Below are 23965 nucleotides of genomic sequence, written 5' to 3' on the forward strand. Positions count from 1 at the left end.
CCCACCACGTTTCTGTGATGGCGACCAAGTCGTAGCCGTCCTGCTGTATAATGGCTTCCAGCTCCTCCTGTTTATTGTTTAGTTTCGGTTGAAACTAAAACTGAAAAAGGTGTTCTAGCAGTGCATCTCTCATACTGTAACTGCGAAAGCATGTTTGCTCAACAGGACCAGAGTGGACTTTGCAATACTCTCTCTCCCTTCCAAAAAACAGAGTGTGGATATGAAAGTATTAACATCAGCTCTCAGCATATTGTCTCTTACTGCGCTCTGCTTCTTGATAACGTAGCCTACATTACTGCTTTGAGTAAGAAAGAGTGGCCAATACATAATTTTAATTCCCTTGGTAAGAACACATGACCTTATCTACAGGCATTTGGATACTTCTGAAAAAAGGGCTCTTGGAAGTTCACAAGTACAGTGCATTGAATCTGTTATGCCAAAAAGTTAACCTATATTGCAGGCCTGGTGGACATTTACACAAAAGCTCCCCCAAATCTTCAAGGATTAGGGGGCTATTACACTACATGCTTTTAAAATACAGCTTAGAATGCATACATAGTACTGTTAAAACTGAAAGAATTTCTCTGTTTAGCTAAAGGACAGACACTGCACCTAGACCGAGTAATGAAATAATATAGATTTGCAAAAAAATTCCTTACTGGATCATCAGAAAAGGTTGGTAAAGTTGGTTGGAAGTGAAACAGGAAGAACTCAACTATAATTGTGACATACAAGTTCCTGTGATTCAAGAGCAACATGAACAAAGGAAGATCATGAGGCAATACTTCTATGAAATTTAAAGACCAACGTGGCAGACTTTCTGCTCACATGAGGTTTTCCTTATAGTTCTGTTATGTTTGAGGTCTTTTTTTCCTTTATTTTCTAATGAACAATGAGCAAAGTTAGTTCTCAAAGCATATTTAAAAAAAAAAAAAAAGAACCGAACAAAAAAAAAGCAAACCAACAGCTTCAATCGCATTTGAAAATCGGTTTTCAGAAAGTGAAAGATATACATCTTTGCACGCTGACTAGTATTTACAGCTTCTGCAAAGCATTCATTAGCAGTCTGGGAAAATAGATGGGCATAAAACTGAGGACAGCAGCTGTACCAGCTGTTATCTCAACCTTCGACTGCCAAAGACATACCCAGCAGCAAAGGAATAGATCAAGTATTTCCAAGTCCTGCTGAGGTAGTTATCGCTCCATTGAGAACATTGAAACAAGATTTGATGTCACTGACCAGCACTGAGCTATAACAGTTTTCACTTTCTACCATGCAAGAACATTCTGGAACAGACGGCTCAGCTTACAAACTATCGGTCTCCTTAGCGATCTTAGATGCTTATTATTATTACCTACACGTTCTCAAGTCAAATGCATTGCTTATGCATTTTAGAAATTAGCTGAATTTTGTCCAGCCATGGTAAAGTCAGTATTCAAAGACTCTCCCAACCAAACAGCCATATTCCCTCCCTGACTCCTGCTAGTAAAGATACACTACTTACACGCAAGCCGAAGTAGAGTAGGAAGAACACATTGAAAGCCATGTCGATCTGTAACGTGAAATCTTTGTAGAAATTCTGGCAGGATTCTATTGGGCTATTTGAAAGAAAAAGAAATTGGAGCAAATTGTCAGTATGTGAGTTTCTACTCCGGTGAGATTTTTATGCATTTCATTAAAGACCTTGATTCAGAAATCACATATGGGTTTTCCAGTCGTTTACAAGACACAAGCAAGCATTTCCAATCAATTATTTCATTCATTCAGTTAGTCATTCATACAGTCTTTATATTCATCTGTTCAGGTAATATCCAAGAACTAACATGCAGATACCTTTAAGAAAGGACAAGCAGGAGAATACCTCAGGATTCCTTAACCCCACATTAACCCTTAAAGAACTGACTTCTTTCTGTAGGAGACAGACCTACAATACTTTAGGAGCAAACCTAACAAGCACAGAGCTACAGTGAAGCACTATGTGATTTTAATTCATGCCATAATATCAAACCTTAAAAAAAAAAAAATAGTTGCTTAGGAATACATTACCCATTAGCAACCTGGGGTACTTAATCTTGTAGAATCTCTTGTTTATAAGAAGTTGGTTCTGAGTGGGGTTTTTTTTCTTTTTTTCTCACTTCTTTTCTGTGTATGGCTATTTAATGTACTTTATGTACAGTACTATGAGCTGAGTAGAAAAGCAGCATAGCCCACTGGTAAAATTAAATAACAAAATAAATTGAGGAATTTTGAAGCAGTACTCTAAGGGTTAATTTCTGCATGCAGGTTAATTAAAATACCTTTGTGTGTGTCAGGCAGCCATTGCAAATTCTAGCTTATTATATTATGCTTTATTTAAGAGTAGGACAGGTCCAAAGCATACTCTATACAAACTGGTAAAGATCTACTTTTATCTAAGGAAGGAGATAACTTCCATGAGTGTGCTTAGTGATTTATTTGTGAGGTTTCTAAAATAGCTTGCTGAAGCCACAGACCAAAGTGAAAGTCACGGCCCAATATATGCTGATGTATATACTATATATACATAATGTCCCACCATATATACATATATACACACATATATTGCAAATGATCATATATTCATCACAGTTGTAGTAAAGTGGAAAACTAGAATGTAGACTATTTGATCATTTGGAACTCTAGAAAACATCCTTTTAGCAAAGAAGCAATTCTTTGGCTTCCCGGGTCAAATAAATCACCGAATGTGAATGTAATACCAGTTAGTATAGCAGCAGCTCTGCAAATATAACGCTAGACTGCTCAACAAGCAAGATTCTATGCATTATGAATGTCAGTTACCTAATTTAAGGCATAAAGGAAATTACCTGGGCTACCAGGTCATTACACATGCAGCCAAATTTTCCATTCCTTGTATACGTTACAGGTCAAACAAGTTATGTACAGCATGCCCTCTCCTGTCTTTAGATGCATGAATGTATACAGCAAAATTCTCCTTCACGTACAATAGCTTTATATTTTTAGAAGTTTCACTGCTATAGGAAATTACATTAAAACATTTTTAAAAAAAAACTATCTGCAAAGACGTTGAAGTCGCAAAACATTTCTGTTATAGTTCAAATAAAATTGATTTACAAAAGCAGGCAGAAGGGAAGAGAAGCCAAATGTTAACACACAGGACGGAAGACAGCACCTCATCCTTCACAAATACAGCTTTAGCTACAAAAAGATTGGATGTCATCTGAGAACCCAACAGGATGATTTTCTGTATGGCATTACCAAGAGCAAAGAATTTTGTCAAAATAAGGTAGGCTACACACTGAGTGAGTACACACCCTATCAACAGGAATCACAGCAAGTACAGCAGAAGCAAAATGAACAACCCTGCACCCACCGAGAGGCTTGGACCCTCAGTTCCAGGCTAGGTTGCTGTAAAAGTGCAGGAATTCACTGACGCTAATGGAATTGCACAAATTTATAATGAGGCTAGAGAGCTTCAGTATCTTCCTTTGCACAGGTATTTGCTGTTTGTCATGATTGTTAGATCAGGTCAGCTAAGGTTGCCGCTAACTGCTGGACTCTTATACCACTGCCCTTTACAAAAACCTACAAGAACCGACTAATTAGCTAATGCACAAGACACCTCCATCTTGTTGGCAAAACACTTACCACAGCAGACCACAATCCTGATTTGGGACTTTTGTTTACCTAACACTAGAGCTACTTTGTCTGCTGGTCATATCTCTAAAGCACCCTCCATTTCAGAGATCATCTCTCTCTTTCAATTTCTACGTTATCCATTTCAAATACAAACACCATAGCCTTACCTTTTTATTTTTAACTATGATTGTCAGAAAGGCATGTCACTAGGGCTAAAGAAATTATTATTTATACTCAGAGGATACATTATACCAGATGTTACATTTTCCAAATTAAATTTTGGTGTTATTCTTCGGCTACAATTTTTTGTTTTCACCTGTAGCTCACATTTGAGCCAAGAGAAGAACATGGCCACTAATCTTTATCATGGCACCATTCAGCCTGCTGCAGAAAGGAAGCCAATTTGAAACTCCTCTTTATATCGAGTTTCCCAAAACCACAAGTGCTATAGTTCTCAGAGCTCCAGATAGTAGTGTGCTGAGGCCTCCAGGAGTAATAATATATCCCCTGTTTTAAACTAAAAATCAGACGGGCTTATCCTATGCGATTTCACCCCTTTAGGTCAGCACAGGTTTCACCTTCGAAGGAGGCAACAGACTGTTAGAAATGCTTCTATTACTCTTCTGTGTAAGCATGATTTCATGCATTTACACCACTAAAAAAACAGGAGAAACTACACTAAAATCAATGGAATAACATTATACTAACAATTATAGGAAATATTTAACGTAACTGGGTAAAGTTACAGTAGTGATACACTAACTCTAAATGTAATATTTATGAGCACTTTGAAAGAGCATCTTTAATTTGTTACACAACAAAAAAAAAAAAAAAAAAAAAAAATCAAAAAAGTCCCCTGTAGCCATGGTTTCCTGTGTTTTGAAAAGAAAAACTCATAACACCAATTTTATGTAACACAGGGATATCCTGTGATAATCTATCAAGGACTGTAATTCCCCTTTGCCCTGCCATCTTCTTGTGTCACAAACTAAATGCTACAAGCAATGCCCCGGCTATACAAGCAAGCTTTGGGAGACTGATGGTTTTCCTCAGGTCAGCATTTACATCAAGTTATCCTTTGCTGCAACCGTGTGCTCTGTGCTACAATTTAATATAAAAATCGCACCTAGAGAAACAATGGGGGGGGGGGGGGGGCGCGCATTTGCCTAATCTGCAGGAAAGACAGAACCTTATTTGATTTTTCAGGCCTGGACTACGCTCTGTTAATTCTCTTCCTTCCTCTCCTACTCTTTAACCAGCGCTATCCATTTCAGTTTCACATTACCTCCATTTGCTTGTTTTGTTTATTATGACTGCACTTCTCTAGCAATACTAGTTATACAGGTATCAAAGGCAGAAACTACTTCAGTGAGCATGAGTGACTACAAGAAAAGTAACAAAATTACTCCAGTTTATACAGATGGGGCAAAGTTTTGACAAGGTACTCCCAGCATCCTTAAATCTTCTTTGCAATGGACACCGAAGCCGACGCTTCACATGGTACTTTTACCACAGCTGAACAAATGAACGAACCCCTTGTCACGTCAGTTCAAATAGAATTCACTGCTGTTTAAATAACTACTTTGTCACAAGTTTATTTCATGTATTTATTTATTATTCTCCCTTCTTTCCTGTTCATTTGAAATGCTTCTAATGCATTTGCAATGGTTCTAGTGGGATTATTCTTTGCACAGTCATAGAATGAGTGGGAGAGAGCAAAAATAGTATGCGTTATAATGTTTTTTTAAATTATTTGTTTCCGTGATTACATTAACACGAAACTTCCCTCAGAAGAAGCCTTCACAGAATGTTTCCAGGATTCTGCAATTGCAACAGAGTTGAAAAATATCTGAAGTGTTTTCTCCTGTATCACCCCACCTCTTGACGGGAGCTGTAAAGCCCATTTCTAGCTCCAGCTCCCAGCCCTGGCACTGCACACCAATCTGTGCCACAGGGCAGGCACTGCCATCGTGACCACACTGAAGAAAGGCAAAGAGATTCACCGTTTGCTCAGACTTTCGGCCAGCTTTGCAATCAGAGTGAGATCTGTCTGGATGATTTTACATAAAATGCTCCCCACGATGATGGGAAAGGTTGCGCACAGCCCAATTTGGTACTTGATATAACTATCCAATATGCAATTTACAGTTCTCTATTCTTTCTGTCTAAGGAAGCGGACTCTTGGATTTTTGGCACATGTCATGTCAGACTGCTAATATTTTTTCGCCTTTCTTTTCTTTTTAACGACAACGCCTGCAAAGACTGAGCTGGAAGCCAATGTTTATCTATGTATAATTATATACCAAAACGTAAAAGGGTAATTTTAAGACATATTAATCTAGTTACATTTTGCGAAGTATTTTGAAGATAAGAAGTTCTATGCAAAACATCCTTAAACCACCACAAAAAAAAAAATTACTTTTACTAACTTCAGGAAAGCACTGATGTTAACATTGTACCACAGCTATTACATCTTTAGAACTTTAAGTAGTGATTGAAACTTTTAGAAATTCAGAGAATTGTCCTAATTTACAATTTTAATTTTTGGAAGCAAAGTTGTCTTCTGAATGGTGGAAGAAAAGTACTATTTAAATAATATTAAGAATTAAAATATATGTAATATAAATTAAATGTAAAATTGTAAAAAGTTGGAACTCAGAAAAGAATTGTTACAAACTTTATGTGCCTGAGAAAGAAATATAACAACCTGATACTAAAAAAAATTAGGAAGTTATTATTTTTTTTGGCTCATGACATTTTTTAGATTGCACAATAGTACATTATACAAATAAACACTAAAATATGCAGTTTCTATCAGAAGGAATGTGCATTGATGAGAGTGAATTTTAAAATCAAATTATAATTATGTACCGAAATATCAGTAGAGGCTGCTAAAATATAATGAACACAAATCAGTAAATAATTGAGAGCAACCACTCAATATTCAGAAGCTCTTTAGTGTCTCATCATTTGAAGACATTCCATTCACTTCTCACTTTCAAAGTGTATTTGTATTAATATGTATTAATTTGGGCATGTAAATTTTCTTTGTTCATAAAACTGTTAGTAGTGGTCTTTTTGTTCCCAAACTATTTTATTTTACTGGAAGCTCCTCTGTAATACTGAATTCCTTCAAAATTATTTATAGAATAAAACACAACTTTACAAAGTTTAGAGTAAAAAATCAGTTTGGCACAAATTTGATATGACAGTGTCTGCTTATACTCCTTTAATACATATTTTTAACAGTACAGCTAAAAAAAAAATTAAGGGGGTTATGGTTAGGCTTTTTAACTGTGATGCAGTGATGCAGTACTCAAGTCAAGCTAAGGGAAAAGCCAGATGTATCATTTAGTAAAAGCCATGTTCATTCAGTGCCGAACACTTTCTGTTCCTTTAGCTATAGTTTAGTTGTACAGCTCAGAAGCGAATAAGCAGTTAAAATCTTCTTTACGGAAACAGGCATGAACGTATAGCAAAATTCTACACGTGGATGCATATCAGGTGTCAACCTAGTGAAACAGGTACCATAATTACAATAAATCAGCCATACTAAATAAGAACTGAAAGTGTCAGACATCTCACAGAGCGACAGCATAACATTTTTTCTCTTAATTCAAATGCCTTTAATTTATAAATCAAATTCATAGTATTTTCTTGCAGTATGTGTACTGATTTTCTAAATGCAGGATGCCTTGGTGAATAACTCAGGTTAGAAGGCCTTCCTTTGAGTCATAACATTAATAAGCTCATTAATTTTTTGATGGCAAATGTCTTCTAAATTCCTTCACTCTCACTTGACATGACATGCTCCGCCACCGGGGAAGTTTTGCTACTAGCATTTTCCGTTAGCACTGCAGGATACTGCAGGAAGAGTGAAGTTGGTTTCCTTCCCAAAAAAGGGAGCGGCAGCCAGCTGGATCAGAATAATGCTGCAGTGAAGGCAAGGGGAAGACCCACTTCGCCCCTAGCAGAAGTGCAGCATAACCTGTCATCACTGCCCTAAGTCATGGGATCCACAAAACTCCACAGGATCATTATGACCCTAGGTACAGATATTTTCTAAGGGGTTTTGCGTACCTGGAGCTAGTGAGTGAAGGAGGAACAATTCCTTTCTCACTGAATTCTACAGATAGTGATGACTTGATAGCCAAGGATGACGCTGTGACCATTTCCTGTCTCTGCGTATTTTGTCATTGAGAATGATGTATTTTTGACCACTCAACCTCTCACTTCTAAATCCTTCGCTAACTGTTTCTCCTACACACACACACATACACACCCAAAGAATTTTTTGCTCCCAACATGTTTCAGTGCCATATCCTGGAGCTTCTTCTTTATACTCATAGCTAAGATGCTGACCATGCTTGGTTGTCTCTCTGTCACGCTTTTTTATTGTACCTTGCTCCTGTCTGGACTCCATACTGCCTATCCTTTTATCCTCCTCTTCCTTCAGAGAGCATCACATGAATACTCCTGCAAAATTCCTTGGGACTTGGCCAAGTACCTGTTTTTCATTCTCTATTCTAACTCTCCTTTGCTTGATAAATTAAACCATATTTGCCTTTCCAGTTGCAAAAACTCAAATTCAGCATGTGATGAATTTATTTTGGATTACTCTGTCTTACTGTCATTGTTTCCATCTCCATTCCTGCCTTGTCTACATGTGGAGTGGCCTCTCTTCTTCACTTTGATACACATCTGTGCCTTTCACATTCCTTTTCAAAATGTGTTGCTGACCTTAGGCTCATACGCACTAAGCTGTCTTTGAGTTACATCAACAACCACTATCCTCTTTGTTCAATTTTAAAGTAAATAAGCAAAATAGAAATCTGATCAAAATAAAAGATGAACTGCCAAATAACTTGAAATAAAGCTATCTTCTAAGATTTCTTAGACTGTTTCTTAATCTACACCTTATCAATTGCAAGCACCTCAAGGGAACTGCTTTTCAGAAGAAAAGCATGAACAATGCAAGTGCCTGTCTTTATTTCCCTGTCCTAATTTCTATCACATCTTCTGTTCTTCTATAAAGTCTGACAGATCAGAAGCTGGCATTAGAATATTACCCTTCCATTCCCAACCTAATTAAAAAAATGCATCATGACTCATCTGTTCTGCAGATGCTTTCTACAACTAAGTACTTTTATATTATCTCCCTAGCACACTGGAGAACCTTGACAAGCTTTTAGACTAATTTTGGATAAAATTAGTAAGTTTCCTCATGCTTCTGCAATAAAAATCCACTGTCAGAAGAAATAAGCAACAACAAAACCAGCTAAATCAGTAATAAATTGGTACAGCAGCATCATTTAGTAAAAATTTTTCTAAGAATCACAGACACTGTTTTTCCTTACGACTCTTTCACTTTTCTGGATCATATAGAACAGGGCATAAAAGTGGGGTTTTTTTTTTCCTTTCAATGCTAACTTGTTTTAAATTTAAAGATACATTTAAATGTTGTGACTTGACAGTTTTTAATGCAAAATTAATTCAGTTTAGAAACTGAGATAGAGAAGGACTTCCAGTGGGAAAGAAAGAGAGGCTCTTGATTATAATTTGTCAAATTCATACACAAAATTAAGAGCCAAATTAATTTGGTATAACTGCAGAATAAAAGTATACTTTCCTGATGTCCATCTCAGATGCGCCAGATTTTGCCTGGCGTAACTCTAGTGACTTTTACAGACTATTTGTGACTGACAAAATTCCAAGTGACAGAGTCAAGTTAACTTTGCTAGTACTTACTTTACCTAAATGAACTAATACAACGTGGTAAAATTCAGTATAATGTTGTCAGTTTTCACCTTTCTTTTTCAAGTTTTCTGCGAATTTTTAGTTTAGCATCCTTCTTCATAGACTACCCCAGTAAAACATAAGCCTGCCACAGAACTCCACCAAAATCAATTTATCTTGCTCAGCCCAACCACAAAATTATATACCAGTACGATAACAATAAACTTTTATGTACATTTTTATCTTGAATTGCTGGGATATACAGAAAAGATGCACACTAAAATCGCTCGCTCTGAAAACAGCGTATTTCCTAATTTCAGCAGGGTGCGTGTACCTTCACGACTGCCTGCAGCGTATGCCTTCTCTAATTCCTGACTTCCACAAACAAAAGCTAAAGGAAGATTCCGGCAGAAGAGGAACCAACCAGGAACTGAGTGCTGAAACAGGCACAAGCAAACAGCCCAGAGTCACTCTCCATAACTCTTCTAAGTTCTTGCAGTAATGTACAGAAGACCGAGCATGCGCTTTCTTGCGAAATACACCATTAAGATCTTCATCCTACCTGAGCTAAATGCATTTGAAAAGGTTTGCTGAGAACCACATCGTAGGAAGAGTATAATATTTTATTTTGCATTAGATTTGTTAATTGCTTACCGTAAGGTGAGGACACTGGCAGCTGCAAATAGCATTAATTACCTCAACAAAACAACCTCCCTGATGACAAGCCAGTTCTGAGAGAACAATAGAATAATGTCAGGGATCATATTTTTAATCAAAGGTTTTCACGTGAGACTACTAATACATTAAAAACGCCATTATACTGTTTTGACTAACATTATATTATTACCTTTTTTGACATTTAATAAGTCACTTTAGTTATACTTAGTATGCTGACTGCATTATAGATAGACTGTTAAACTGCACACCCTGCTTACCTAAGCTGACAATCTTGCATGTTTCTACTTTGTAATAAGACTCCTTTCTATTACTTCTCATCTTTTATTATTTGATATAATTGTTCTTTAATATTCCTTAGCAAAGCATATCAAGAAGTAATAAGTTGCTGTAGCTGTTTACTCCACAGAACAGAAAATAATTGGTGACATGAAAATGCAAACACATCATACGATGCTGCAAAAAGAATACTAATCCCTCTTCCATGGTCACATTGAATTGAACAAATGGAAAGAGATCAAGTTAGTGAGAAGTATATCAGAAGCACAAAACTTCTTCAATTAAAACATATAGTTAGTTCTTTAGGGAGAATAGTGAATCTTAGACTTTTAAACCAGTGGTAAATACTTTTCGGCCTGGATATTAGGATCACTTAAAGTCCTTGCATTTGCGTATGTCAACAGAATGATCTACATGTGATATTTCCAAAATTTCCTCCTGCTGTAGGAGAGGGTCTACAAACCACTGATCTCTTAGATAAGTGTCTGCTTGAATAAATTTATGTGTAGCCACTCTTACCTTGCAGTAGAAGAGTGACTTCCTGAGATTCCTTATTGCTCTAATTTATGGGATTCTATTTTGCAGCTGCTGTCTTTTAAAATTACCCAAAGGTGCTTTTCACATTTGCTATCCACTTTCCTCAGACTCAAAGTTTTCAACAGTCCATTATCATCATTGGTTTCCAGTTCCAACTACTCCTCCATCTCAGTGCCTTTTATTATCCTTTTATTCTGTTGGTACTGTTGTCCAACTTTTAAGTCTCCCTCATCTGACCGACCCCTTTGAAAAACATGTACAATATTCAAAAATGAATGTCCTCTACCTACCTTACTTGACTCCAAATTAAGATTATTAATCACTTTTCTTTTGCACATGATCATAAAACTGAGCTCTGATTTTCTGCTTGATATGCATAACAGACTCCTCCAGATGATTCTGAATATTCTTTCCATATATTTCTTGCTTGCTTACATACTGTAACTGAAAAAAATTAATCTCGTCCCATGAAATTTCATCTAAATTCAACTACCCTAACTGAAAATGACAAAAGTACCAGATAAGTTGGAATGTTAAAATATTTCCCATTCATTCATCTGACTTTCTTTTCTAGAATTCTCTCCTGTGATACTTCAACAATAATATCTGGTTACTACCTAGTTTTTACTGAGCAGTAATAAACCTGAACCTAAGGTATATTATTTGACTTTCATGTCAGTGAATAAAGTAATTGAGCAACGAAAGCCAGAATTATGCAAAGTGGTAGAAACTTGACGTTATGTTACTAGATCAGCTTTTTTGGTCATGCTTTTTATTGCATGCACCCAAATCTATTATTATCCATAAAAAGCTATTCATATTGTGTTAATGGTAATTCTAAAGCAGTCCTAATACACAGTTACACCGGGTAGGATATATTGTTTCATGTTTCAAACAAAGGCGTAACTGTAACATGAATCATGTACATTCCTTCTAAAAAGGCTTCATAAAACTAGAAAATATATTAGTCCCAAATAAATTTTCAAAATTTCAGATTCTTTTTCTCATTCCTCATGAGGACCTTTCAGCCTTACCTATCCCATCAGCATAAGGGTCCTTTTAAGCACCTTAGTCATTTAATACCTAAGATATATTTAGAGTGCCACAGGCCACGCAACTCAACTACTCCCAGTCTAAACTACTACACATCTAATACCCTTCTAAATTATCACAGGCATGTCTGTATTTATATACTTGTTCCACTTTACTAGGAATAATGCCTTTATAGGAGGATTAATGACACTGTCTTTCCTTTTGAGTAGGCACTTTATCTCCATTAACAAATGGGATAAGGTATTGCAAACACCTGTAGCAGTTGCTCAAATCAATTATCACAAGCCTGATATAAAACTACTTCACACAAATGTAAAAAGAGGATTATAATGATGTTAAAGACTAATACACAGTAGCCTTTTTTTTCCTCACACTATCTCAGCATAGCTTGCAAACCTGCACTGTATCCATCCAAAAGCTTTTTATCCTAGCTGCTGTGCACAGGAAAATGTATGTGTAGTCAGGCTTACACACTGAGCTACTGGGAAGTCAAAAGGACTGGCGGAATAATCCATTTTGCACCCATTTCAGGAAGAAGAACTTCATGTTGCATATGTCTGAGCAGTTTTACAGTCCTAAAAGAATTTTCCTTCATTAGAAGAAGAAAAATACTGTCATTATGTGGAATACAGAAATAACATTAAAAAGAAAATCTTAAGTAATCCTAAATAATGAACATTGTCAGGGCAGCACAGTATCAGTATGTGGGTGGCATGACAACAGTTGTGGAAATTACTTCCCTTTTTTATTGTTTTGATTGTATTGCACGTTGTCTGTTATCTGCTTAAAAGCGCATACTAAAAGCATATTTCGACTTTTTATATATCTGTTCACAATTATTTTTCAAACATCATAACATTTTACATTATAGGCCCTCAAAGTTAAATGTGTGGGATAAACAACGTTTATTCACCAAGTTGATTATTAATTTAAAATCTGTAAATTAACTTTGACCCCCCCATAAAGCCCAAAATGTAACCTCTGAACACATACACCCAACATTTGCACGGATTAACAGCACTACAAAACTGTGTTCAGACACAATGTTTTAAGTCACTTTCCAAAGCACCATCTCATCACTTTACCAGGAAGCAACAGGATTAGCATTAAATTACATCATCTACTGTGCTGATAAAAGATTTATCTAAAAACCTTCAGAACATATGAATAACAGGTTTCTTAGGATGGTCACAGTGTCATTTTTAAAAGAACCTTTGAGCAGTATTACAATTCTTCACATGAAATTTCATTTTATTTGTGTTTTGTAAATCAATACACTTTATTCCGCAGGCTATTTAATATTATAAAAAACCCCTGCTGCACTTCAAAATTCTTCCCAAAATCTGACTATTAATAAATGATTATGTATAATCTTACCTCCTTCCACTGTCACCTGCTGCTAAAGTTGATAGCAGGGAAAACTTTATCTTTCTGAACACTACTGGCATCGCTCGGCAGTTGTCACAACAGAAGAGTTCGCGCACTCTTCCTTCCCCACATCTTGACCACCCTGCTATTGCCTATCTACTCAATAAGCTACCACAATATGCTGGAAATTTTAAATATCTAGACCTGATACATATTAAGTCTTATTCATTCTATAAAAGCTTAACTAAAGATATTGATAAGCATAATTGACATTTGGTCAAACTTTCTAATTGTATGGGTTCTTTTAATTCCAGTTCATGCACTTAATGCTTAGACTGCATTCAGTGTATACACCGTTATGGTAAGCACATGGCATGCACAGGCAATACAAGAATCGATTCTAATTAATTCCAACAACCAAAAAAAGGTGAAGTTGCATCATGCAATGAAACCACAGCTTGGCCTGGGCTGCCATGCAGAAAAAAACCTACATCAATGAGTCTGCTGTACGGCTCCTAGGTAAGAGTTGATATGAAAGAGGTGAGTTATTTCAGCAATGAAGTCACAGGCTGAAAATGTTTATATTACTGTAAACAAAATACTGTACACAGCACCAGTATTACTCGGGGGGAGGAAAGATGCTTCGAGAGGAGGACAAAAAAGATGAGAAAGAAGAGGGAGAAGGAATTATAAATTACAGTAACAAGTCTGAAATCCAAATGGTCCTTTTTAACAAGCATTTTGTTATTTCAGTCAAAATAATCTCATTTGAGCTTCCAAAGCAAATCTGAATTTTCAGTGTGTTTCGCAGAAAACCAATAGATGAAATAATGAGATACAGGATCATTTCAAAATGTCCATATCGTTCAATAACTGATGAAAAACTGAAGACAATTAACACAGAGATAAGTAGAGGTGAATTTTTCAATGCAGCACACAGGATCTAAACGGCACAACTTCAACTGATTTGAATGCATAACGTATTGGACTGAATGAATATGGGTAATCTACAGGATGCAATGATATGAGTGATTTACTCAGCCACCTTCTGCTCTTCTTTTAGTAAAAGACATCTTTCTGCTGAATAAACCAGGTGCTTTTTTTGCAGAAATAGTGGTAATTCTAAATTGCCTTTACCTTACTCACCTTCATAGTTTTTCTGAATGTAAAAATGTGACCCGAATAATAGGGTGACCACCGAGCCTGTTTTAAGGCATGTACATCAGGCCCAGTACTTCATAGCCTGATTCCAATAAGCTCAGAAACATATAGCTGACCCTGTCATTTATTTTAATGCAACACTCACATAAGAGGATCCTACCCTGTGATGAAAAAAACTATGATTCTGTAACACTATAATATATTATGTGTATATTCCATTAGAAAAAGATTTGTTCCATGTTTTTCAACAGGTATGCTGGTTTTGCAGATTTTTTCTTAATTGCCCTTAATTGTAGGCGGTCACTATTTTTATTACAGTTGGTACCAACGAATTATGCAGGGCAGCAACTCAGGGAATAATGAAAAAAGTTTTATCACAAAACTAAAATTGTACTCATTGAATAATTTTTTAACAGAATCTATTGTTGCTCCAGTTGGAGAACGATTGCTTTTGGTATCTCTGTTTTTACTCCCTGATAATTTTTCAAAATATTAATTTTTTTACTTTGCAAATTGCCACAGAAATTTAGATTTAAATAAAATCTGGTTAATTGACAGTAGAAATTATTTTCTGGCCTCTTGAAATTACTCAGATTTGCTGCAAAAACTGTTTGCATCTTTTGAATTTGACAGCTATAAAAAATATTACATATTCCCATTATAAAACTTCCAGTTGCACTACTCTTAAATAATGAAATACTCTTTTTCCAGCCAAATGCTTCCATCCTTTTCACAGGGACAGAACATCCAGTTATGACCCATACTACTTTCTGCCACTGTGTGCTATTTAACAAGACTAGTAGGACGTTTCATTAATTGTATATTAAAGATGTGAACATTTGCCTGGGTGTCCAGGTATGCACTTACAAATTGTTGCACTATGCATGCAGATGTCGTTGAATAGGAAAAAGTCAAGATAGACTTAAGTACTGCTGATGAAGCCAGCAACCTAGTAAATTAAGGCAAGCAGATGAGAAGCCCAAAAAATTAGAAACTGGACTTGGAGACTTCCCAAGAGTGCCATTCAAATAGGCCCTGTACGGTCATTAACAGGAATTATGGCATACATAGTATGTACCATAACATCTATGTATGTATCACAACGTAAATGATACATATTATGTATGTATACTTAACCATTATTGTGGAAATAAAATAAGCTATCTTTTCTCCCTTGACAAGCACTGATTTAGCAAAATATGAAAAACAGTCCATTTACTCTTAATACAAATAAGACACGGGTAATTTCTCATCTAGTCATGATAGAAAAGTCCTCAAGATGCAGACAGAACTCAGAGCTAGCCTTAGTTCTACAATCTCATCAGTCTGAACGTGAACATAACAACGTAAAAACAAAAGGAGAAGAATCATATCTCTCAGTATCTGCTACTAATGCAGTAGAGGATGACAGATGCTACAAATGTAAGGATCTCTGAAGATCAGGTTAAATTACAGTTTACCATATATCTTCACAACAGTCTATTGTCCTGTGAACAGTGTTTTTTCACTAGTCTTGAGAGATCAAATTATTAGGCTCAAGAAGAGATTCAGTCTTCTGTTTTCAGATTGTTGCTACGAACCAACCTCACATTAGAAGTTTCTCTGCTTCAGCTGGAGAGAAGCTATCAAACTTACTAATTTCCTAACAAGCTAAAATGGTCAAAGTTTCTCCCTTTTGGTATAGCCAAAAGCCATAACGAACTTTATATAGATCATAAATGTTTGTTGCAAATTATAAATTCTAATCACTATAAAGGATTCTGTGCTGTTGAAAATAAATTATCACAGCTATCAAATTTAACTGAACTGATGGGATATTTTGCTCTGGAGTTCAACTCTTTCCAATCCCTGAATATGAAATTCCTTTTAATAAATCATAGAATGCTTTGGGTTGGAAGGGACCTTCAGAGGTCATCTAGTCCAACCCCCCTGCAGTGAGCAGGGACAGCTTCAACTGGATCAGGTTGCTCAGAGCCCCGTCCAACCTGGCCCTGAATGTTTCCAGGGATGGGACATCAATCATCCCTCTGGGCAACCTTTGCCAGTGCCTCACCACCCTCACTCTAAAAAATTTCTTCCTTGTATCCAGTCTAAGTCTACCCTCTTTTACTTTAAAACTATTATCCCTCATCTTCTCGCAACAGGCCCTGCAAAAAAGCCTGTCCCCAGCTTTCTTACAATCCCCCCTTCAGGCACTGGCAGGCTGCTCTAAGGTCTCCCTGTAGCCTTCTCTTCTCCAGGCCAAAAAGCCCCAACTCTCTCAGTCTTTCCTCCTAGGAGAGGTGTTCCAGCCCTCGGATCATTTTTGTGGTCCTTCTCTAGACAACTACTGGCAAAGTTTAGGCTGGCTAGCTTTCAGTTTTCTCCTAGGCATACCACGACACACAGCGGTTAAATCAGATGGGTCAAACTGCAGTCTTAATGTTGTAAATGCTTCTGCCTATATACTGCATGGATTTCAGGTACATTATTCACATGCAGTGTTAAGCACATTGGATGGAGCCTTGCATAAATAGTGTCCAAAAATTCCATACAAATCTACAACTGGTAGTAGTATCACAAAAATAACTGATCCAACCTACTCTTTAAAGAAAGCTCATTGGTATTCAGAGCCTTTTTGTCTAACCCGTTCTGAATACTTGCATGAACAAAGATTTCAAACATCTAGATAGTTTTTTTCCCAATGCTTCGTAGCTCTTACAAATACAGAAAAACCTAACCATGATTAGTATCAGTAATTAATAACAAGCTTTAATTGTATTATTCTTATTGCTTTTGACTGTATTTAGGAAAATGTTTACAGCAACAAGAATTTTCCCCTCTGACTTCAAAGGAAACTTTCTAACATGTCAACATTCTGGCCTTCACTTAATTCCAAGTACATCTAAGCTTCCAGAATCTAGAGGGAGTACTGCATTAGCAAGCTGTTGTCATTTTTTTGCTTAAGTTTGCTAAAACTAAAAGTTGATGTTTTTAAGAAATCCAATGATTGAAGGTCCTGAGTGGTTTTGAAAAATTTAATTCATTACACGTTCCATACTATAAGAAATGTATAAGAATGTGTCAATATTTTTGTATACATTGCTTTTTTCTATGCACTTTGTATTGACATTTCAAAAATTCAGTTCCTTGTGCTTAGTCAGATATGATGTTAAAGTGAAATCAAGTTCAACGAGTCTACAATAAAGACACAATTAAACATTCATCCTTATTTTATAAACCTAAAGAAGAACAAGGACTAAATATTAAAGCTATGTAAGGTGGTACCATCTTGCTTCAAGAAGGAATTTGACAAAACACGCTGTCCTGTGTTCGGCCAGGACAGGGTTAATTTTCACTGGAATCCAGGAAGGGGCACAGCCAGGCGTGCTGACCCCACCTGGCCAAACAGAGCCGGGTATTCCATACCATGTGCCTCATGCTGGGTTCCGGTGGCAGGGAACAGGGCGGTGGGAACTCACTCGCGGCTCGGGAGCTCGCGGTGGCAGTCGTGGAGGGCGGCTCTCTGGGTTGTGCGGTTTGTGTTGTGTTTTCTCCTTATCTGTACCGTTGCTGTTATTGTTCCCTTTGCTTGCTGTTCTGTTAAACTGCCCTTATCCTGACCCACCAGGTTCTGCCTGTTTCTTTTCATTCTCCTCCGCACCGCAGCAGGGGGAGGGGCGGCCGCGTGGTGCTTTTGTTGCTGGTCACAGCCAAACTATAACACATGCCTATACTTTAAATAAAAAGTGTAAGTTGCTAGGAGAAATAGTCAAGAGATAATTTTATCGATATTGCATTAGCATTCACCAAAAATCAGATTACTCATAATATGATGTTGGAAAAAATAGCAGACTATGGATAATCTGGTTTTCTCTATAGTGGAATCACTTAAACCTGACAATTGAAATGAAGATTTGCCACAATGGTGCAATAAGCAAACTGTACTCTTAACACACACCAAAAAAAAAAAAAAAAAAAAAAAAAAACAAAAACCAAATCCATCAACCACTGTTATTGCATTTTCATTATATCTTGTAGTATAGTAGAAATAAAATGACTGTAAAACATTGTTGTCACAAGAGTTTTTGTTTCAGAAAATTAGTAGCCAGCAAAGGGGATCACTAACTGCTATCTCCATATTCCATAATACAGAACAGATGTTTACTCTTCAATTAGAATCTATCAAATTACATCAAACTATTTTAATTTTTTAATGGAAAGCTAAAAAGATTTTTATATTATTAATATAATTTAAAATGACAGAGATTTATGCCACAGATGCTCTTCCAAAATATTAAGATCTAATTTTTACTCTGATATTGTACAATAACAGAATAAAATCCTATATTACAGAATTCTGTATCTATATGTGTTCTAGAATTCTATATCTATAATCCAGCTTTGAGGCTGTGGAAATCATAATATGAAATTAAGAAAAGAATTTATCCTTCAAGAATACAGGAACAGTGAGCCAGAGGAATTAGTTACAATTACATACACTAGACTGAATCTGGGAAAGGAAGAAAACGAAAATGGAGCAGGTCTGAACTTACAGATGTAAAAATTTCACATCACAGATCACGCACTAAAAATATTACTGAGAACAATCTAATCTCTGCCTCTCCATACAGAAGAACGATAGCAAACACAACAAAATTAGAAAGAAAATAAGTGTAAAAACAAAGAGGCCGATACAAGTGGAAGTGCATAATTAGTTACCTAACTTTGAAGCACAATGTACGCCGAAGAGAATAATTGCAAAAAAAACGAGAATAAGCCACCGAGGAAGCCTTGATGATATGTGTTTAATGTACTAAATATCGCACTACAGAAATGTGAAGTCTAATCAGTAAATAAAAGTGATATGAGTAATATTCTGCACAGCCGTGTGCTAACATAACTGTTACTGTCTGTATGATCCCTTTACGTCTTTGGACTTGGTTTCACTTAACCAGGTAGCAGAGTCAACAAGTTTGAGTAACCCTTCTGAATTACTTGACTGAAGATGGCCATAAGCAAGTCACTGGAACTCCAAGGTGACTGGATTCATACCTTTTAAACCACGGTGGTTTGAACAATTGGATTACCACTGCATTTTAGCTACAAAATCAAATGCATTGGAGTTTCAAATTCTCCCTAGGTGGCTAAGCTTATTCAATTCACATCAAGCATTCGTGTTTATGACAGAGAACTGGTCTAGACAGAGAGCTGGTCTAGAGAAAAAGCTTGCTTTCCCATGAAGTAACAGTGCCTTGAGACAAGCCTTGAGATATCATGCTAGAACAGTTCTCAGTGAGCATACTTAGTAGCCACCCTTTCACAGACAAGGGTAGACTAACAGCAGCCTGTCTCAATTGCAGTAGCTGTTTATCTCACCTCTTCCCCCACCTCCATCAAGGCCATTATGGTTCCTTTCCAGAACTCATCTCTTCCCAGCCAGTCTCTCTCACACAAAGAAAAAAAAAAGAAAAAAAAAAAAAAAATCAGAAAATGTCTCCCTAATTCTCCGTTTCTTCCTATAAACACTATTTAAGGACCACACCCCAGTTTATCGCTGTCTGCCCAGGATTTTCTCTGTAATGTCCTTCTATACCTTTTCGTAATTATTTTGTTTTTCCCCAGATGATCTGTAATAGCTGAAAGGATTGATATGCAGGTAATGAAAGAAAGACAGAAAGAGAAGGCAAGACCTAGCTGCCTTCTGGCCAGGAACCTGCGTTGCGTCTGATCTGCTGAAGTGGTCACCACCTGTGATCTACTGAAGCAACCACACCTGGTCAAGAGCATTGGCCTTCGTGATGAGAGGGCAGACTGCTCGTCTCTGCTTCCTACAGGACAACTCTGTCTTTCTTCCCTGCATTCAATACTCCACCTGTCTCTTGCTCCCGCTGCCAAGTCATACTGGAGGAAAAAATACACTCTGTTTTGTTTTGTACTGAAAATTGGAAAAAAACCCTAACTCCCAATTTGTAACGCTTGCATCAGTGGTTCCATGTAAGTGAATTAGCATAACAAATATTACCAGCTGTTAAGTTAAAGAAAGGGCAGAAACCTCTGGCTCTGCAGAATGTGTGTTTGGGGTAAGATGCACAACCACTGCACGGGTGTTGAAAGTTTAATTTATGTAAGATGGTACAGAAAAAAATAGAAGATGAACCATTTTCTTTAAGTCAACATTGCAAAAAAGAATTTAAAAAATAACTAAAATCATTTTACATCCTCTTGAAGGAGCATATCTGCATAAACACACTTGGCAAGGTAGAGCACTGATAGAACCTGGAAAATTAAGAAATACCAAGGGGAAAGGAAGGACACAGCAACTGACATCAGAACTTGTCTAGTCAAGGTCTTAGGGAAGCTAAGGAAAAAGAACAGATGAGAATTTTAAGCTACAACTTATTCATAGAAATAACATGACTTTCTACTAGAACATGATTTAGTAGGGTTCTACATTGCTGACTGGGAATACCGTAAAGACTATTACTAGAATATTCCAAACACCTTTAATCCCAAAGGGCTTGTCTAGACAAAAGCAGGAAGAAAATAAGTCAAATCTATTACAGAACTAGGAAGAGCAGTGTCCCAGGACTTCTAGGAAAAGCAAGCGTACCGTAGTAGTAGATAATGCAGTAAGGACTGAAATACACACTACTTAATCCATCTCTGACAATGACAGTAAAGAACATTTTTCTATTCAATACCTGCTTATCTAAAGAAGTGTTCTGCAATGATCATCAGCCATTAAACGGACTAGCGTGATGGAAGATTTATCAGGATTCTGCTTTATGGAACAGCTGGATCCTTAATTATTCTTTCTAACATAAGGCATTTGATCACAGACTTTAAGTTACAAACCATCTATGACGAACTTTTGCACGGTATTATTGATTAGCATGTTAGCGCAGCCACCATCCCATCACTACTGTAAAATCCTAGACCTTCAGGTCTACCCATAAAGCAGCTTTATGAAAATTTCTGTGGGTAGATCTATATTTTCGTGATGACACTGCCAAAGGACATTTTTTAACAAAGGTGTCAGATTGACAGACCTAAAACTTTGAGCTGAATAAGAGCTGGGAGGAGTTGCAGTTAACTGAAAAACATTTTCACAATAGTTTTATTAAGAAACATATATGTCAACAAAACCTCAAACAAAGTTTCACTAAGCGTATTTATAACTATTTTTACTAGAACTGCTGAAAACTAAAATTCTCATACTTTTGTGAAGTTTAGGCATTTGACTCCAAAGCAATATGATCTGTGGGCTGAACCTTCATATCCCACCAAATTCAGCAGCAGTTCTGAGTGCTTAGTACTTCTGTAAATTAGAACATTAAAGCATTAGACTCAGATACTTATTTTTGCATACTAAATTTTGAAAATTTAACATTGAAAATTACCATAGATAACAATTGTTTGTGTATCATAATTTAAGAGGCTTTTTACTTCTACTGCTGTAGAAAATTATGCAAGCGTTTGAATCATTTCATCGCATCATCACAAGCAATTAAAAAAAAAAACCTCACATGGGAGAAGTCTGCTTTTTGTATGTTCACATAATGCTACAGGACTGAAAGTCTTTTCTATCTGTGTAGCAACAGAACCCATGCACCACCATTTAGTTCATGGCGTAGTAATTCTTTCATTTATGACTCTATTAGTAAATCTCTATATTCTTTATTATCCCTTTGGCACACCCCGCAGAAGCCACTCTGGAAAGCTAGAAGAATTAGCATTTTTGAACACTAAGGAAAATCATCTCCAAACTTCATTAACCACAGAATCATCAAACCATGAGTACTGTAAATCTTGGCACTAGCTGAATAGAAGCAATTAGACCAGCCTTATAAGTCCACAGGGGGCTTCCCTCCCTGCTTGATGCTTGTTTAGGTGGAACACAGACTACCAGAACCAATATTCTGTAATTCATGCAACCTCTTCTAGCAGCTTACATGCATCCCTGAGGCCTTAAAATGGGTTAGATTTATCATACACAATGGCAGCGACACATTGGAAGTTAGAAATTATTGCAACTTCACTGACAGACATGCTTTTCAACTTACACTGAGTCTGATGGTGAATTATAGCCTCGGGAAAAACAAGGAGTTGAAAGACATGTTCCCAGCTGACTGGGACACTACTTCAGTTCCACACCAGTAAAGAAACATATACATACGGAACAATCTCTGTGCTTCCATAACAATCAAGGTTTTCAGTCGACGGACTTTGAAAGGCTACACCAGCTCTATTAAAGCAATATTTTTCTTTTATGTATATTTATTCCCTCTCCCAGAATGCATTAGTGTTACTAATGTAGTTCTAGATCAAAAAAAGATAAAATAAACTATCCTAAACTCCCTTCTCTGATTAATTTTTGAGAAAAACTGAGAAAAGTTTTCATGCCAGCATCACTATTTGGTACGTGCATCAAGGAACACTGCAGTTAAAAATGCCTAAGAATTTAATACTATGCAAATGCATAACTGAAGGGTGATAGAAATTCAAATAAACACAGAGCTAAAACAATCTGTGCACCTGCAAAGTATGAAAACTTTTCCATTTACTAGAGTGGCATGATTTTGCTTTGATATAGACCAGCCATATGCCATAATTGTTTATGCCCTTCTCTCTTACTGTTAACACGAGCAGTTATAATGAGCAGCATAACAATTTTTTTTTTATGTTAAAGTGTAGATTGTACAGTAATTTAGAATCAAAATATTTTAGGGTTTTCATACAAATGCATTACACTACTTTCATTTTGTATGAACAGCAAAGACTAAACGCTCCATAGGAAAGGAATTACTGCTTTTTTTTCCACTGTAAAAGGGTGTCTGTCTTTAGGCTTACGCATATTTAAAAATATAATTCTTTTCTGCCTAGTCATTTTTCACTGCATATTGTGAGCATACAACCACAGATACAAACTTCAACAAATGAAAGACTTAAAGCCAGTATAGCTGGCAGGAGAATAAAAGAGCATATGAGGTACTTAAAATATGTTTCAACTTTTTTTCGTATTAACTACATTTCAAGTTCATGATGTTCCTAAAAATTACATTATAGAACTATACATCACCCATGCTCCAAGTGCTATGTTGCCTTCCAACCTGCTGTAAGAAACTACGCAAAATGTTTATGACATGTACTAACAGACTACCTTTTTTGATATTATGTTAGTAGATAATTATGAGATCATTAATCAAGATGATTGACAATTTTCATGGTCAGTATTTTCTGTGAGGGATTTTTCTTAGTAATTTCTTCGATCCACTTGACAAAGTTAATATCTGAAGGTACACACTGCAACTCAGTTTTCCTGATTTCTATTTCTTTTACTTTGTAAGGAGGCAGATGGAAGCGTATAAAAAGTGGCATGATAGTCTGCTGCAGTTTTTATCACTGAGTAGACTCCATCTTGATTGACTTGCATGGAAATGTGACATGTGTTAATAACATCATAAGTATGGATATTAGTATTTGTGAAAACAGAAATGTATGAATAGTAGACACTTCATGCATCTGAAGACATGTATG

At 36.4% G+C, this 23965-nt stretch overlaps 1 protein-coding gene across 20 annotated transcripts in view; it reads right to left on the bottom strand.

Annotated features, from left to right (window-relative positions):
• KCNMA1 (potassium calcium-activated channel subfamily M alpha 1) overlaps window positions 1–23965 on the bottom strand; it is a 510287-nt gene that overhangs the window by 210576 nt on the left and 275746 nt on the right. For all 20 annotated transcript variants that reach the window (XM_075422929.1, XM_075422930.1, XM_075422928.1 and 17 more), the window contains one exon: window positions 1506–1599. In XM_075422929.1, coding sequence (XP_075279044.1) covers window positions 1506–1599 — 94 coding nt within the window. The remainder of the gene's footprint in view (window positions 1–1505; window positions 1600–23965) is intronic.

The sequence above is a fragment of the Opisthocomus hoazin genome, chromosome 6 (assembly GCF_030867145.1).
Source record: "Opisthocomus hoazin isolate bOpiHoa1 chromosome 6, bOpiHoa1.hap1, whole genome shotgun sequence".
NCBI lineage: Eukaryota > Metazoa > Chordata > Aves > Opisthocomiformes > Opisthocomidae > Opisthocomus > Opisthocomus hoazin.